The 17,156-nt window shown below is 48.0% G+C and overlaps 1 protein-coding gene across 3 annotated transcripts in view; it reads left to right on the top strand.

The window, feature by feature from the left end:
- Positions 1-15,865, top strand: part of LOC308361910 (myosin phosphatase Rho interacting protein) — a 46,853-nt gene extending 30,988 nt beyond the window's left edge. For 2 of the 3 annotated variants that reach the window (XM_080834388.1, XM_080834390.1), the window contains 16 exons: positions 193-249; positions 438-506; positions 657-746; positions 1,591-1,700; positions 1,824-1,862; positions 3,388-4,123; positions 5,047-5,163; positions 11,147-11,294; positions 11,631-11,736; positions 11,881-12,040; positions 12,159-12,266; positions 12,683-12,769; positions 12,937-13,102; positions 13,317-13,390; positions 13,665-13,711; positions 14,199-15,865. In XM_080834388.1, coding sequence (XP_080690514.1) covers positions 193-249; positions 438-506; positions 657-746; positions 1,591-1,700; positions 1,824-1,862; positions 3,388-4,123; positions 5,047-5,163; positions 11,147-11,294; positions 11,631-11,736; positions 11,881-12,040; positions 12,159-12,266; positions 12,683-12,769; positions 12,937-13,102; positions 13,317-13,390; positions 13,665-13,697 — 2,100 coding nt within the window. In that variant the 3' untranslated portion in view covers positions 13,698-13,711; positions 14,199-15,865. The remainder of the gene's footprint in view (positions 1-192; positions 250-437; positions 507-656; positions 747-1,590; positions 1,701-1,823; positions 1,863-3,387; positions 4,124-5,046; positions 5,164-11,146; positions 11,295-11,630; positions 11,737-11,880; positions 12,041-12,158; positions 12,267-12,682; positions 12,770-12,936; positions 13,103-13,316; positions 13,391-13,664; positions 13,712-14,198) is intronic. The other variant, XM_080834389.1, reaches the window with a different exon arrangement.
- The last annotated feature ends 1,291 nt before the right edge of the window (positions 15,866-17,156 follow it).

Here is a 17,156-nt window from a genome sequence, read left to right as displayed (position 1 = left end):
TAGTTGTCTCGTCTCTGTAGTTGTTTGCCTCAGTCTCTCAGCAGCTTCTCTGTGTCGGGGTGTGTATCACTGTCACAGACATCGGACTGTTAAGTTTGACCTATTGCTTCTTTTAACTTTATTTCCCTGTGATGTGTGAAAAATAGCCAGTCTAAATAAATGGTCTCATGAAATGGTGTTCTCTGATTTCAGCCGGATCTGTTGAACTTTAAAAAAGGATGGATGACCAAGCTGTACGAGGATGGACTGGTGAGTTAACTGTTTCTTAATTAGATCCATGTAATCAGAGTTAAGATGACCGGTCTCCAACCCACAGTTGACAAATGGTTTAACCCCTTTCTATTGACAAATGCTTTAACCCCTTTCTATTGACAAATGGTTTAACCCCTTTCTATTTCCTTCTGTTCCTGTCATCCCCCACAATCCTCTTCTCCTAGTGGAAGAAACACTGGTTCGTTCTGACCGATCAGAACCTGAGGTACTACCGAGACTCCATCGCAGAAGAGGTAAGAGGGTTAGACACCTACACCTTGGTGTGTTTGTATGTGTGCTCTGATGGGGGTGTGTGTGTGTGTGTGTGTGTGTGTGTGTGTGTGTGTATTTCTGATGGGTTTTTGTGTGTGTGTTTCTGATGGGTTTGTGTTTACTGCTCCCAGGCGGCAGATCTGGACGGAGAGCTTGACCTGTCCTCTTGTCATGACGTCACTGAGTACCCGGTACAGAGGAACTACGGTTTTCAGATTCATGTGGGTCTGCTGCACCGCCCCCCCAACACACACTTTCTAAATGTCCCATTTATACGGAGTGCCTAGGGACCTCACCATATTACATGCCCACGTCTTCCACGTCCTCATGCCTTGCACAGTACTTGCACAACACCCTGCCCAGATACACACACCACACATAGGCTAGCTAATACAGGTAGTTATTTATTCCTAGAATATTGTTAGGCAATGTTCAGGTTGCAGGCCCCCCCCATACACATAGAATGTTAAGGTATTAAAAGCATGTGGCGTAACGGCAGATATCATGTTTTGCCATTTACACTCCTCACTCCTAACCCCTTTAGCCGCCTTCTTGAATACACACAAACGCACACACACACACACACACACACACACACACACACACACACACACATACACTGACAATCCTTTGTCTGAGCTCATGTGTCACCTGACCTGTCATCTCCTAGGTGTGGGTGACCTCACCGCATCTAAATCTGCTCTGCCAAACACTAAGCTGTCACTAACCCAGCCCCTGCTCTCCTGTGATGGCCTCCATGACATGTTTACATACCCTTAGTAGACACACAGAGTTTTAGTGTTCAGCCTCACAGGCCCAGAGCAGCACAGCATACATACAGTGCAACACCGTCTCATTACGCTGGTACAGTATAGAGGCCAGACCACCATGCAGTGCTGAGCCAGCTCATATCAGGGCCATACTCTGAAGTTCCAGGAAGTTACTGAGTGAACCCCGTTTATGGCCCAGGGTGATAAGTGAGAATGGAAAACATTGTTAATTGATTAAATGTGTTCAAGTCAATAATGAAGTCTGGTTCATGCTCATCACCATGCCCCCCTGCAGAGTAAAGAGGGTGTGGTTACACTGTCAGCTATGACTTCTGGGATACGGCGGAACTGGATCCAAGCTATCATGAAGAACGTGCGCCCCACTGTTGGCCCTGACGTCACTCGGTAAGACCACACACACACACGTTGTCTCTTCTAATGAGCCATTTTCTCTTTTATCGCTGACTGTCATTAATCTCTTCCTTCCTTTCCTCTCCTCCTTTTCCTGCTTTATTCACCCATTGTTAGGAAAAACATCTGTTTGAAGCTCTCTGTTCTGAAGCCCAGGTTGGAACTCTTTTTCCCTCGCTGTGTGTGTGTGTGTGTGCGCGCTTGTGATGGTTTGGTGACCCTTGTCTGATTCGTGCGGGGTGTATGTAACGCCTGTCAGCTGCATGCATGCGTGTGTTTGTCTATCTGTGACGGATGGCCCTCTCTACCAGCTGTCTGGCTTTGAAGGCCACCGGCACTGGCATCAATCTCTGCTGCCAGTCATCAGCACCTCCACCTCAGCATGCCAGAGCAAGAGAGGGATAGAATCGAAAGGAACGCGGGGGGATAGACGAGTGCAGGGGCTGCAGAGGGTCTGAGGAGGATGAGTGGAATGGCTGAGAGGGACGAGTGTTTGTGGTAGCTGAGCTGGTGTCTGGTACCCCGACTGTGAAATCCTTGTTATTTTAGAGGGTTACCTCATTGGTGTATTCCTGTGTGGCAAGAAGAGGGTGTGTGTCTGTGTGTGTGTCTGTGTGTGTGTGTGTGGTCCCAGGAGTCGGTGGGGTGCTTGTCTGACCCGCTGTCTGAGAGCTTGGAGGCCGTCAGAATGGAATGTGGGATATTTTTGGTCATTCGATGAAGGCGCCTCTCTCTCTCCCTCTCCGTCCTTCCTTTCTTATTCTGGAGTCTGTCCTCCACCATCTTGTGAAGGGATGGAAACCGGAGATGTTATCAGACCCCACCAGAACCCTTATTGCTATACATATGCGCACACACACACACACACACACACACACACACACACACACACACACACACACACACACACACACACACACACACACTACTTCACATGTCACACAGTGTGGAGATAGCTGTAAACACATTCCCCTGACAAGCACATTCTCCACAAACATGCAGTTACTATACACCACAGCACACACACACACACACACACACACACACACACACACACACACATACATACATCATAACACTCACCCAGCCACTCTGTGACACACACACACACACACACACACACACACACACACACACACACACACACACACACATATAGACACACACAAATACATAATAACACTCACCCAGTCACTCTGTGACACATACTTGCAGACACACAGCCGGGTCCAGATTGACAGGAGTTTCGTGTTTATGCCTCCGCTATGCAACACAGGTGTGTGGCCTCTGGGAAGAGTGTCGGCTGGTAGAGTAATGGGACTGTGTGTTTGTGTGTGTGTGTGAGGGTGTGTGTGTGTGTGTGTCCCACTGCTGCTGGAGGGCCCTATTCTGTGCTGTGCCCATCTTACAACGCATGTCTCACCACCCCCCGTCTCCACCAAGCCCTCTGTGTCAGTGTCTTCCAAGATGGCTGAAAAGGCTTCCTTCCATTGTGCTTGTTGTATCCTCCTACAGTATGAAATGCTTGTATGAGGTTCCATCACTTGGCTTGTGCAGTAGAAAGCCGTTAAGGGGCTCATGAGTTTGTTCAGAAAATGGCATTGCATTATCTTGTTCTGTCTCTTCCTTGTACCCTTCTCGTATCTTCATATCTGTCTCCTATTCCTTTGTTCTAACGCAGTAGTTCCCTGCCAGAGGAAAGAGCCAAGGTTCGGGTGGCCCCTGATCTGACCTCCCACCCAACCCCGACCCCTGCTGTGAGCTCACAGAGCCCTGAGGTCAAAGGTCAACCGCCGTGTGATCTCACCAGCGGCCCCGCGGTGCCCGAACAGCGCAGGAGCCGTGTGCGCGACAGGCGGCGGGATGGCCGCTCCAAGACTTACGATTGGTCGGAGTTTCAGCAACCTCAAGAGAGGGAGGTGACTGATAGGCCGTCAGAAGGTGGAGAGGCGGAGCCCGCCATCAGCTCCTCTTCCTCAACATCATCATCGACCTCCTCGTCCTCTTCCTCGTCTTCATCACCGGGTACCTCGCCCACGTCCTCTCCCCAGACCTCCTCCTCGGTCTCTGCTCCGCCGAACAGTAAGTCAGCTCTTGAGGCGCAGGAGAGGGTCAGGCAGAAAGAGGGGAGACCCAGGGTCCCTCAGACCCCAGCAGCAGCAGCTCCGCTCAGGGCCCAGGAGGCAGAGCGAGAGTCGGGCCAGATGGAGGTTGACCACGCCAGGCCCCAGAGAGACCCGCCCAAAACCCCAACCGTCCAGGTGGAGATTGAGCAGCGCTGGCACCAGGTGGAGACCACGCCCCTCCGGGAGGAGAAGCAGGTGCCAATCTCCAGCCCCTCCTACCAAGGGACCACACCGCCCTCCAATGGAGAGAGGCTGCCCCCACACGAGCGCGTCACCCTGCTGGACAAAGAGGTGAGTTCCCAAATAGGGCTGTTCCTTCTGAAGTATGCATTATTGAATGTAAACGATTTTTGCATTCTTTGGACTTCTTTGAAAGAGGTTGAAAAACTTTCAGGGGAATACATTAAAGTATACTGTTGAGCAAATGTATCTAGACTGGTTTAAGTCAGTGTGTGAATTCTTTGTAAGAGGTTTAAAACTGAAAGGGGAATACATATGCTGTTGGGCAAATGTATCTAGACTGGTGATGAAACAAGAGGACTGAAACATATATCTGAAATCATCTAATAGCAAATGCTATTGGTTAGGGACTGTCACATGAAAGCACATGTGGGTTAAAACACATGCTGCTACCAGAGACACCAACAGATACGCCTCAAGATTGACCTCGCCAAGAGTTCTTGTATCTGAGTTTCAGTTCAAAGTTGATTCATGACCCCCTGTAGCGTCTCAGCCACAACCACTAACACCCATCTCCACTGGTCTTGTGTGTTCTTGCCAACCCTGTTCCCTCACATTTATTACCAGTTCTACATACTTTAGCTTCTTCCTTTCAAAGGCTTCTTCAAACCCTTCTTCAAAGGGAAACGTTAACTCAATAAAGTAAACGGTGCAGGAAACCGGGAAAGAGTTAACCCCAACTTGTTTATTTTCAAACAAGCACACAAATGATTTAAATACCTGATTATGTGTCCATGTGTAGCGACCCTGGGTCAGGCCAGACAACACATGGAATCTGACATGAACATTAGAAATGGCAGTCTTTATCATTGTGATAAAAAGCAGTGAAACTTTAAAGCATGGTTCATGGAAAAGAAAATGGCATTCATTTATTAATTATTTATTGTACTGTGTATAAAATGATGAGCAAACATGTGAGGTGTATAACTGCCCTGTCTGTGTGTGTGTGTGTGTGTGTGTGTGACGTGTTTCAGCTTGGACAGACTCAGAAGGAGCTGGCCAGACTTCAGGAGCAGAACAGCCTCCTGAGGGAGCAGCTCCAAGACGCCCGCGGGAGAGAGCATAGTGCACGAGAAGGCTATGTACTTCAGGTGGGATTCAGTGGTGGTTCAGTGTCATTATGAAAGAATAATGTGTGCATTAATGTGAGTAGGACTAGCACATATGCTACGGTTCCGACAAGAGTTTAAGTCAATGTTAGGTAATTGCACATAGTTAATGTGAGGGTTTGTGATATTTTATGTAAAGTTACATAAGTTAACAATAATTTAAATTCATGCATCATTTTGTAAGAGCCACCATTAATTATTGAAATAACTTTAAGACTGAACTATGCAATGCATCCTCTCTGAATTGTTACTAACATTTCTGAGGATTTTTGCATGGGAGTGCAGTTTCCAGCATGTCTTTAATTACTAACGGGTTTACGGAGCCTCATACTCTCTGGGCAATGATTTGGTCTGGACTAAATGACTAGTGTTCTAAAGGTAAGAAGTGCTTCATGCAGCAGGCAAGCTTTGGGCTGTGCTTTTTCCTCCTTTCATTTCCTTCACTCATCTCATTTAGCTAGTTTCAACACTTTGCATGATTTTTGTTTGTTGGGTCTTTTAAAGATAGTTCTTTCTCTTTTTTGTTGTATTTGTCTTTTTATTGTTTTAACCTTACTGAACATTATTCTTTGCATGGCACAGGGGTGCCTTCATCTCTCTCCTCTTTATCAACCCTCATGATGAGTTCTTAGTGTCACCAAAAACCAATTCCTTAGTTTCACAAACTTGTTTTGAATCATTTTCACTTGTTTTATCATACCTTTTCTGTTTTTTTCCATGGTAGTATGTATCATTTGAGTTCCCATTTTACCCACCTGAAATCTTTTCCAATGTCACTTTGAAAAAGCACAGTGGAAAGCTTTACTGAATCATGCGTCAGTAAGTATTAAAATCCCAGGTTAAACCCCATCTACCCCAGAGATATGGCGCTCTGTATCTATTGGGGAAAGACAGGAATCACAATGTCTAACTGAATTTTTTCACCAATCTTTTAAAGAATGCCACACCCACCCAGCTCACCAGCTCCTCCCCTTCTTCCTCTGGACCTCACCAGATGCCATGGCAACGCCTGCACAAAGCCAATCAGGACCTTCATAGTGAGCTGGAGTCACAGCGACGTAAACAGGAAATGGCCAGTCAGCAGGCGCAGTGCTTGAGGCGGAGCTACAGCGAAGCCCAGGATGTGCTTGGGCATCATGAGGGGGAGATCGAAGCCCTGCAGACTAAGCTGTCGGCAGCCATGGCTGAGATCGTGGCTAGTGAGCAAGCGGTGGCGCGCATGCGCAGCGAGCTAAAGCTGGAGCAGACGCGCTGCCGGGAGCGGGAGGAGGAGTGCAGCCACAGCGAGACGGCGCTGAGGGCGCAGCTGGGCGAGAGTGAGAAGCAGCTGCGGGAGGTGGAGGCCAACCTGCTGGAGAGGAACCAGGCCCTCAGGCAGCTGGAGCAGCAGCAGGCCCTGCAGAGGGACCACCAGCGGGAGGTGGTCCGCCTTCAGGAGCGCCTCACAGAGGTCACAGGCCGCCTCATCGCCACCGAAGAGGAGCAGACTCTGAGGGAGCAGAGGGAGAAGAAGGAGAAACGCTCTCTGGAGGAGAACCAAGAGAGGGAGCGGCAGGCACTGGGCCGCAGGCTGGCCGAGAGCGAGGAGAGGAGGAGCGAGGCAGAGGAGAGACTGCAGGAGGCCCAGCAGCAGGTGGAGGCCCTGCTGAGAGGAGGACGGGGCTATGGGGGGGGTGCTGTGGAGGAGGTGCAGTGTCTGCAAGAGCAGCTGTCTGTGCAGACAGACATGGCTGAATCACTGCGGGAGAGTGTGCGGATGCTGGAGGAGGAGCGGAACCGACTGACCTGCCGCTGCCAGGAACTCCTAAATCAAATCGCAGAGGCTGACCGAGAGGTCAGCAAACTCCAAGCCCGCCTGAAGGGTGAGGAGACGGACTACTGCACCCTGGAGAGCTCCTATGAGAAGGTGTCTCAAGAGTTCCAGCGCATTAGCTGCGTCTTGAGGGAAAAGGAGGAGGAGGTGAGGCAGACCAAGGAGATCTACCAGCGGCTGGTGGAACGGAAGGAGCGAGAGCTCAGCGAGGCGCTCATCAAGATGGCTGCCCTCGGGAGCAGCCTGGAGGAAACCGAGCTGCGTCTACAGAAGAAGGATGAGCAGCTTTGCCAGAGAGGATGTGGTGCAGGAAGGGAGGTGGAGCCCTGTCGAGCAGAGAAGGAGTTGCAGGCTAAGCTGGTGGTGGCGGAGGATCGCATTGCCGAGCTGGAGAGACACCTGGATGCTCTCCGGCTTGGTTATGCCGACCTGAGGAGGGAACAGCGCTGCCACTCCCAGGAAGACATTCTTGACATGAGGGACAGGGAGGAGCAAGATGAATCCTTGTCAGCGTCTTCTTCCTCTCTGACCCTGACCAGGTGCAGCTCAGAGACCGACGCCTCGCTGGTCAAGCGGCAGAGGATCCGTTTCTCCAGCATCCAGTGCCAGAGATACCTCCCCACTGATGGAGGCTCAGAGCATGCCATCACCTCCTCTGACTTCACCCAGTCGGACACCTCAGACACAGTCACCCAGTCGGAGATGGACCAGTCGGACCTCAGCCTCGTTTCTACAGACAGGACGTTTCAGTATTGCAGCGATCCAGAGAAGTTCATCTCCATTATCCAGGCTCTGGAGATGAAGCTGCTCTCCACTGAGGAGAAGCTCAGGGAGCTCACTCAGAAGCTGCAGGATCAGCACGACCATCCAGAGCGGAAGGAGCAGCCAGAGGGAGCCATGCTCAACCCCTGGGCGTCTCCAGATGACTTCCAGGCCAGTCTCCAACATGAAGAACCTGATGGAAAGTCAACCTCCAGCCCAGATTCAGACTGTCAAGGTGCTTCTGCAGCTACCAACAGTGGTTATGAGGGAGCGATTGTGTGTGTCGAGTCCTGTAGAGAGAAAGTCCGGGTGATTCTTGGGCATCAGCAGGAGCAAGAATCTGTAGAATTACAACTGCGCAATCTATCAGAGATTGAGGCTGAGTTAGTCAAGGCCACAACCTTTATGAAGACGGGATCCATGGCTTGGGAAGGACCCAATCCTGTTTTAGAGGTCAGGAGCATGCATGACCTATCTGATGAGTCCATAGTCAGGTGTTTCTCCCAGTCATTAGCTTTAGAGGCTGTAGTTTTGGAGAAGATGGCATTTTCTCTCCAAAACATAAACTCAGACCTCCTGCATAGCCTTAATGAGATCAGTGTAGAATTGGACAAGATTAAACAAAGTGATCAGAGTTTTACAATGACAACATATGCCAAGATGTTGACCCAGAAGCTGATGTCTGAGTTAGCATTTTGGGCAGAGGTGGAGAATTTAGAGTCTAAGACTTCAGGGATTTCCCAGAATCCCTGTCTAGATATAGGATCCCTGGAGAGCTGCTATTTGAAACAGTCTCTAATAAATAGTGCCTGTGTCAAATTTGAGTTGGCCTACTCACTGCAGAGTCTCAGAAGTTCCAACCAGAATCGGCTGGAGGGGCCTCAGGAATTGGCTGCCCAAGCCAGCCAGGAGCTCCAGCAGAGAGCCAAGGCCGTGCGGGAGCTTGTCAGGTCCTCAGGTCTGCAGTCAGCCATTCAGAGCCAAGAGTTGGGCATCGATGAGAATTCCACTCGAGCAGAAAACACTCCAACTGAACTCGCCCCATATATGGAGCAAATAGAGATGGAAGAGGCCCAGGAAGTCGCAAAGGAGATGCTAGACAGACACCTGGCTGTGGAGATGACCTTGTCTGATGAAGATTCAGTCGAGTCACACAAGGACAGGGAGAGGCTTGCTGCTGAGCTGCAAAAGCAAGCTGGCATCATCCATCATCTCTGCCAGGATGTGGAGACACTCTGTGGCACAGAATTTAGTGGCAGGCTCCATGACCTGGCTGAGACTATCCGTGCATACTGGGGTTGTGGGTATAGTGAGGCATCTGTGGGAGTGGTGTGCATGCGTGAGGCACTGCTCCAGGCTCAAGTGGCCTATACAGCCTGCAAGCTGCGAGGTGAACACCAGAGGGAGCTGGCGTTCTGCCGCCAGGCTGGGCGTGGCATGGAAGCGCTTGTGAGGGAGCATACCCTCACCATGGCTACCATCCACCAGCAGTACCACACCTCCCTGCAGGAGGAGCGCAGAACTTATGCCCAGACCATGGTCTCCCTAGAGGAGGAGAACCAGGCCCTGCGGGGGGAGGTGTGTCAGCGGTTCCAGGAGCTGCAGGCCCAGCAGGAACAGATAGTTCATCTGCAGCAGGAGTTCCACCAGGAGACTGAGGCGCTCCGCAGGCAGCAGCAGGAGGAGCTGCTGCAAGAGGAGCAGGGAAGGGCACAGAGGGAGATGACCCTGCTGGAGCGCACAGAGGAGAGCCAGAGGAGGCTGGAGTGCCTCCTGCAGGAGGTTGAGGGCCTGGAGGAGAGGCACGAGGAGCAAGTGCGGAAACTGCAGGAGGAGTTCCAGGGCAAAATCCGCCAGCTGGAGCAGCACCATGAGCAGGAGGTCCAGCGACTCCAGGCACTGTACATACAGGGCAGTCAAGAGGAGCAGAACAGGGAGGCCGTGTCTGAGGAGGTATGTCCCATGGAGGAAGGGGAGGAGCCGGAGGAGAGATTGGGGCGGGACTCCATGATGCTACTGAGGGGGCGTGTCCACGAGCTGGAGTCCAAGATGAACAGCATGAGGGGCGAACTGGAGAGCAAACAGCTGGAGGGCGATGTGGCCGGGCTGAAGGACAAATACCAGCGTGACTTTGACAGCCTGAAGGTTTCTCTTGCTTTCTCTTTCTCTTCTTGACCTTCCACCTACCCCACCAACAGATGGCACCCTTGACCAACCTCAGTGCTTGCATATAGTTTAAGGCACAGTGGTCACATGATAATTACTTATGATAGAATAGATCATTAACTGAACACAACTAGGCACATTAAGCTCAGCATTACTTTACCCTCAGTACTTGCCCTTAAAAGGTTCACTGTAGTTTTGAATTGATGGTTGGTTTGTTGTGTCTAAGAGGCTTTAGAAACTGACCATTGAGGCCACATTCACTGGGCTGTTGCTCTTCGGTTCTTATCCAAATAGAGTTTTCTACATTTTGCATACACAAGTCATGGTTTACATCATTTTTTTAATTGTTTTGTCCAAATAGGAAAGAAGAAGAAAGTTAAGGTTGCATTAGAGTAATGGATATAGTTAGGACTAGGGTAGAGGAAGTTTCTGTTCCTTTCGGGTCCTAGTCAGTTGGAGAAGTAAATGGACATGTAGTTGAGTGTCAGGGCTGTTGACCGAATAGATGATTTACTGACTGTAAATTGTAGAGTGAGTTTGTAGTTTCTAAAATGACCTATCCAAACAAGTAATTCTATAATTGTTAATTATAACTGCTTGCAGCTTTAGGCTACATTGCTTTGTTGTAATAATAGGCCAGTTCACCAGTGTCTTGTGTATGCTTAATTTAGACTCCAAGACGATCCCATCCCAAAAAACTAAAAAACCTTCATCTTCAGTGGCAATGAGTCTTGAAGGAGGATGGGATTGTGATTAGATTCCCTCACCTCCTCCCTCCCTCACCTCCCCCACACCACACTGTAATGTCCTCTGTTTGTATAATTCATAGCATCATACCTCTAGTAAGTAGGATAGAGAGCACAAAATCAGCGTTAACTTGTATATGCTTCCCTACTCTTGGTCCCTCCTGCCCTCACACCCACTGAAATGTCTCTTCAATGAGCACTAACCCCTGCATGCTTGTGTCTTTCACGTACTCTGCTTCACCCAGTGTGCTAGTGCATCCATCTAAATGTGTGTGTTTCAATGTGTGTACATTGGTAAGTGTTTCACTCATTTGGTGGCTGAGAGAGTGTGTGCGTGTGCGTGTGCGTGTGCGTGTGCGTGTGTGTGCGTGTGCGTGTGCGTGTGCGTGTGTGCGTGTGCGTGTGTGTGTGTGTGTGTGTGTGTGTGTGTGTGTGTGTCAGTGTTTGCATGTTTGCTGACTTGTGCTGCCCCCTGCAGGCCACATGTGAGCGTGGCTTTGCTGCGATGGAGGAGACGCACCAGAAAGTCGTGGAGGACCTGCAGCGGCAGCACCAGCGGGAGATCTGCAAGCTGCTGGAGGAGAGGGAGAGGCTGCTAGCCGAGGAGACGGCCGCCACCATCGCAGGTCAATACCCTGACCTTCTCACATAAACATGAAGCCCCTCTTGGAGCCTGTCCCCTCTCCAGTAATTACGATCATAAACATTCCGGCCTTGCCCTCTATGGACATCAGGTCAGAATGTGGAAAATGATCACTGTGAAAGATCGACATAAATACAAACACAGAATCCCCATAAAAATATAGATTGGAATCATCTTGGCATCATTACTTAATTAAAACAAAGGTAATAGATCCTTATTACCCTAGAACTGATGTGACATGTGGCATGTGACTTTTTGCTTTTGTTCCAGATATTGACATGACTAAATTCAAAATAATGATGGTGGTGTTTATTTTCAGCCATTGAGGCGATGAAGAACGCCCACCGGGAGGAGGTGGAGAAAACCCACCGCTCTCAGCTGAGTGGCGTCAGTGCAGATATCGACGAGCTGCGCGCACAGTACGAGTGAGTCACATTTAAACACGTCTGCTGCATGAAGTTTGAGGAATACCTGCCAACATTAGGCAATGGATGCAGCTAATAATCCACTATTTTCTGATGGAGCCGTCTAACCTGCACACATGACTCCCTGTGTTTGTGTGCGCGTAGAGAGGAGCTGCAGTCCATTCACCGGGAGCTGGAGGTGCTGTCTGAGCAGTACTCTCAGAAGTGTCTGGAGAACGCTCATCTGGCCCAAGCCCTGCAGGCAGAGAGGCAGGCCCTGCAGCAGTGCCAGAGAGAGAACCAGGAGCTCCACACACACAATCAGGTACACACACACACGGTAACACACACACACACAATCAGGTACACGGTTGCACACACACTTACCTTTTGAATCTCAATGTTTTACTTCAGATGCATGACTCGATGTGTGCGTGTTTCAGGAACTGAATAACCGTCTAGCAGAGGAGATCACACGTATGAGGTCTTCCTTCAGCGGGGAAACTGTCACCTCGCCCCTCACACAGGGCAAAGATCTGTATGAACTAGAGGTAACACACACCCACACACTCACTAGTGATTGCATCCATATCAATCATGGAGCAAGACATTTTCTTATTTGGTGCAAGAGTGTAAACTATATAAAATAACGCACAAATGATCGCTTAAATAGTTGAGTAAAGTAATTAAATTGCAGTTTGTTATCCTCATCGGCTTAACCAATGTAGTCCTAAGCATGTATTATCCTACTGAACAGCAAGAAGGTTTCGTATGAGCCACAACTAATAGAAGGTGGAAATCCCACCAGAAGTCTAATGCAAAGCCTCATAGCGCATCACTGAACACAGTCATGTGCCTTCTCATGTATAGTATATTGAACAGCAAGAACCACAGACACCCAAACATGCAGATCTGATTACAGTGTGTGTGTGTGTGTGTGTGTGTGTGTTTCACTGACCTTCTGCAGGTGCTGTTGCGCATTAAAGAGTCAGAGATTCAGTACCTCAAACAGGAGATCAGCTCTCTGAAGGATGAACTACAGACTGCTTTACGGGTAGGGACCCCCCATCAGGTTCTGTCTCCTCTGATGCTTTCGGCCTGCCACATGCCTGATTTCAGGACATCCACCAAAAGTTATTCTACATACGAACACACATACACATTTTAACATGCATTTTTATTCAAGCTTAAATTAATCCTTGTGTTTGTGTGCATGTGTAGGATAAGAAGTATGCATCCGATAAGTACAAGGGTATCTATACTGAGCTTAGCATAGTGAGAGCTAAGGCAGACTGTGACATCGGCAAGCTTCGGGAGAAGCTGTTGGCCGCCACCGAAGCCCTTGGGGAAAGGACTGCTGATGGGTCAGCTGTTGCACCTGGTTATGGTATGTGTAATGTGTAATGGTTTCTGTCAGACCTATTATGTAAGAAAAAAAGTTATACATGTGTTTTTAAAGTTACGTAATGACTGGATTCATGAAATAACATCTTGACAAAGAGCAGCTGTTGTCTCATGAAGTAAGCATGTCTTCTGATTGGTCATCTAAGGGATATGTGTCTTCTGATTGGTCATCTAAGGGGTATGTGTCTTTGATGCAGACATAATGAAGTCCAAGAGTAATCCTGATTTTCTGAAAAACGAGCGCGCCCGTTCCAGAGGGCTCAGATCCAAGGTGAGTGTGTGTGAGTGTGTGTGTGTGTGTGTGTGTGTGTGTGTGTGTCTCTATTCATAGCCGTTTGTTTGTTTGAAGATAAAGGTTTTTAACTGTGTCTGAAGATGTGTGTTTGTGTGTGTGTGTCTGTGTGTGTGTGTGCGGAAGTACATCCGTATGTTGTCTCTAAGTTTGTGAGTGAAGTGTGAGTCTGCGTTTGGTGGTCAGTGAGGTGTGTGTGTGTGTCTGTGTGTGTCTGTGTGTGTCTAAGAGTGTCTTTTGTATTCTCTGTTAGTCGGTCAGTGAGGTGGCAGCGTGGGAAAGCTGACCCCCTCTTGTGATGTAGGTACATGTGTGTGTCCATGCTGCATGAACTCTGACCTTTGACCTGTTTGCATGCACACCTGGCTGCAGCAGCATGGTGCTGTTGGGGTGTCCTCTTATCCCAATGTCATTAGAAATAGTGTGTGTGTGTGTGTGTGTGTGTGTGTGTGTGTGTGTGTGTGTGTGTGTGTGTGTGTGTGTGTGTGTGTGTGTGTGTGTGGTGTATACGTGGTTGGTTGTTGTTGTGCAGCATTACACTACTGTACTGGATGGATCAGAACTGTTTTCCTAACATGGGTCTGGAGGGAAGATGCATATTTATGTTTTATTTCTAAATGTATCACTTTAGGTGTGCATTTTAAAAAGTAGGACTGAATTGGCCTTTCCATGGCGTTCTTGGCATGAATAACAGCATGCAGGACTGGTGGCTTCTACTCAGTAAAGCTAGTGCAATTTCATAACTGAATTTCCCTCTCTCTCTCTCTTTTTCTTCTCTCTGTTTCAGAGCTTAAAAGAAGGATTGACCGTGCAGGAAAGAATGAAGCTGTTTGAAGCAAAAGATTCCAGAAAGATATGACTGAGAACTGTATGCCCTGTGGCTTTGTCTGACGCTAACATGCACTCACACACACACACACACACACCCAAGTACACACACACAAACACACACACACACTGCCCCTTACTGTAACTGAGGTGTGAACTCTGCCTCTGGAATCTGGGACTGACTGTCATCTTTTTTGTATGCATGAGCATCTGAACTTCAACATTTTTTGCTGGCATTGGAGGTATAGGGATGTGTGTGTATATGTGTGTTTGAGGGCATGTTTGTGACTGTGGTTTAAATTGATCTTACTTGTCTCATTAACAGATTGATTTTAAGTAATTACTTTTGTTTTGTGAGTGTGTGTGTGTGGACACAAGTGTATGTGTGTTGGCAGGGAATGTAAATTTTAAGGTTTTTGGTGGAGGAACTTTTCCAGTCATATCCCTTTGGTCACTCCCAGCCAACTGTGTGCAAGAGGGTGTGTGTCGTTTTATTTATCCCATACAGAAATTAATAAAGATTTAAAATGTTTATTTATACATAGAGAGAGACTTATAAAAAATCTGCTGTCATTATATCCTGTTCTGACAATGATGATGATGATAATGTGCTGGGTTTTAAAGTGATAAAGTGCTTTTGTGTAGGAGAGCTGTTCTTGCCAATGGTGTTTTTTCTGTTTTGTGTGTGTGTGTGTGTGTGTGTGTGTGTGTTTGTGTAAAAATGAGTGGTGCTGTGAGTGACTTGGTTGGCTCTCTGCTCTACTGGAACCCAATGGATTCATACACAATGTGATTTATTTGCTATTTGCTACGTATTATTATTATGAAAGTATTTGAAAACTCAGTTGTTTTTGTATGGGCTGTTTGTGTGGATGGTAGAGAGGATGCTAGGTTATTATATTATCCTCAATGGTGTTATTCCACCCCCACCCCTTTCAGCTAAACCCAACCCACATGCCTTACACCCAGTATTGAAAGTAAGTGAAGTATGTGATTTGCTGTAGTGTTTGTGCAGATCGTGCAGAGGGGCTCCCACTGACCTGAGTTTGTACCCCAATACCCTCCCACTGACCTGAGGTTGTACCCCAATACCCTCCCACTGACCTGAGGTTGTACCCCAATACCATCCCACTGACCTGAGGGTGTACCCCAATACCATCCTACTGACCTGAGGTTGTACCCTCCCTCTGACCTTAGGTTGTAACCCCAATACCCTCCCACTGACCTGGGGTTGTACCCCAATACCCTCCCACTCTTGCTAACCAAGCTTTTGAAATGGCATGAGGTACAATTGCATTTAATTTTGGTACAGCGATGGCTCAGGGCGCTTAGTGTTGCATTCAATATTTCAATTTGATCTATTTCTTTTGGGGGAGGAGGGTCAGTTCAAATCTGCACAGCACCCTCATGCTCCCTGTGCTGCATGCTCCATCATGACCGCCATGGGGAGGATACCTGGCTCCCCAGAGGAGTCAGGAGGGGAGAAGTGCATTTGGTAAGGGATTCACATGATCTCATGATTGACTGCAGCGAATTCACATGATCTCATGATTGACAGCAGCTGATTCACATGATCTCATGATTCACAGCAGCTACCACATCATACTGTACAGTGCTCGACACTCTTGCCTTGTAAATAACTGGTTCACAGAAAACAAGTTTTGCTTTGTTTGGTTTTACGTCTTCTCCTAGCCTACCTGCTCTCAATGTTTATGAATATTTTTTATTTTGGTTTTGAATGTGATGTCTTCAATAAACTAACTGTTTCTGAGATTGGGATTTATATTATTTTACTATTGTATTTGATGTGTTTTAGTTTCAACTGACCATGCAACTTTGATGTGATTAGTCCAACATTTTTCAGTAAGACATACATTGAACTAATAATTTACGGTGGTGCTTTTCAGGACATCCTATTTCACACTGAGACGTCTGATAAAAATTATCATTATTTCAGAGCATTGAACAACTGTTATAAAGGTATTCCTGTTCATAGAAGTGGGAATACATTTTGCAATTTACAGAAGTGTGTACAAATAATGCTGTGTATTCTGCTGGATGGAAAAGAAACGAAAGCTAAACTTCTCGAAATAATGTGGCGATTCATTGCCTGTGCATCACCTCCAGCAAAGGTTAACGTCAGTGGGCGTTGTGGGATATATTTTATGTTTAGATGAACATGGATTAACTCATCTGTATGAAAGTCTCACTTAAGGGAAGGCAGACTAGTTGGGAAGCAGTAACTACTTGGCTGATCTTTGGTCGGTTTTAGACGCAACGCGTAAGCACGTAAGATACACAAGAGCCCCTTGCGCAGTAAAATACCCCCCCTTAAGGCCCTTGCATGCTTCTAAAGGGAGCATGAATTGCTAGGTGCTTACGCGGTGCGTTGGGGGTGTTGCCAAGCAATTCACACCCAGAACAATAGGCTTGCGTAAAATGGCGCAAGTCTAGAAAAAGTGGTGATGCACGCAAGACGTGAAAAGTCGCGCAAGGGGCGCGCAAGGGGCTTGCGCGACCTCTTGCGCTTACGTAACTGAGCATAAATCAGCCTTTAGGAACCGTAAATCGAAACTTGTCTAAAGGCGGCTGCTTGGTTCTGCGTTGGTGTCACATTGTTGCGCAAAATGTACTCATAGCAATTCATGCTCCCTTAATGGTTGCGGGTGTTACCAAGCAATTCACACCCAGAACAATAGGCTTGCGTAAAAAATGGCGCAAGTCTAGAAAAAGGGGCCGACGCACGCAAGACATGAAATGACACGCAAGGCACATTCCACATGTGACACAGGCACATTCCAAGAAACTCCCTGTTATTAACTGAGTATATCTCGGCCTTAAGCACGTACACAAGAGCCCCTTGCGCAGTTACATAACCCCCCTTACGTGCATAGCGAGCTACAAACGTCAGCCAACA

The sequence above is a fragment of the Sprattus sprattus genome (assembly GCF_963457725.1).
Source record: "Sprattus sprattus genome assembly, chromosome: 3".
NCBI lineage: Eukaryota > Metazoa > Chordata > Actinopteri > Clupeiformes > Clupeidae > Sprattus > Sprattus sprattus.
Note: the sequence above shows the minus strand (reverse complement) of the source record. Positions and strands in the feature narration are given on the sequence as shown.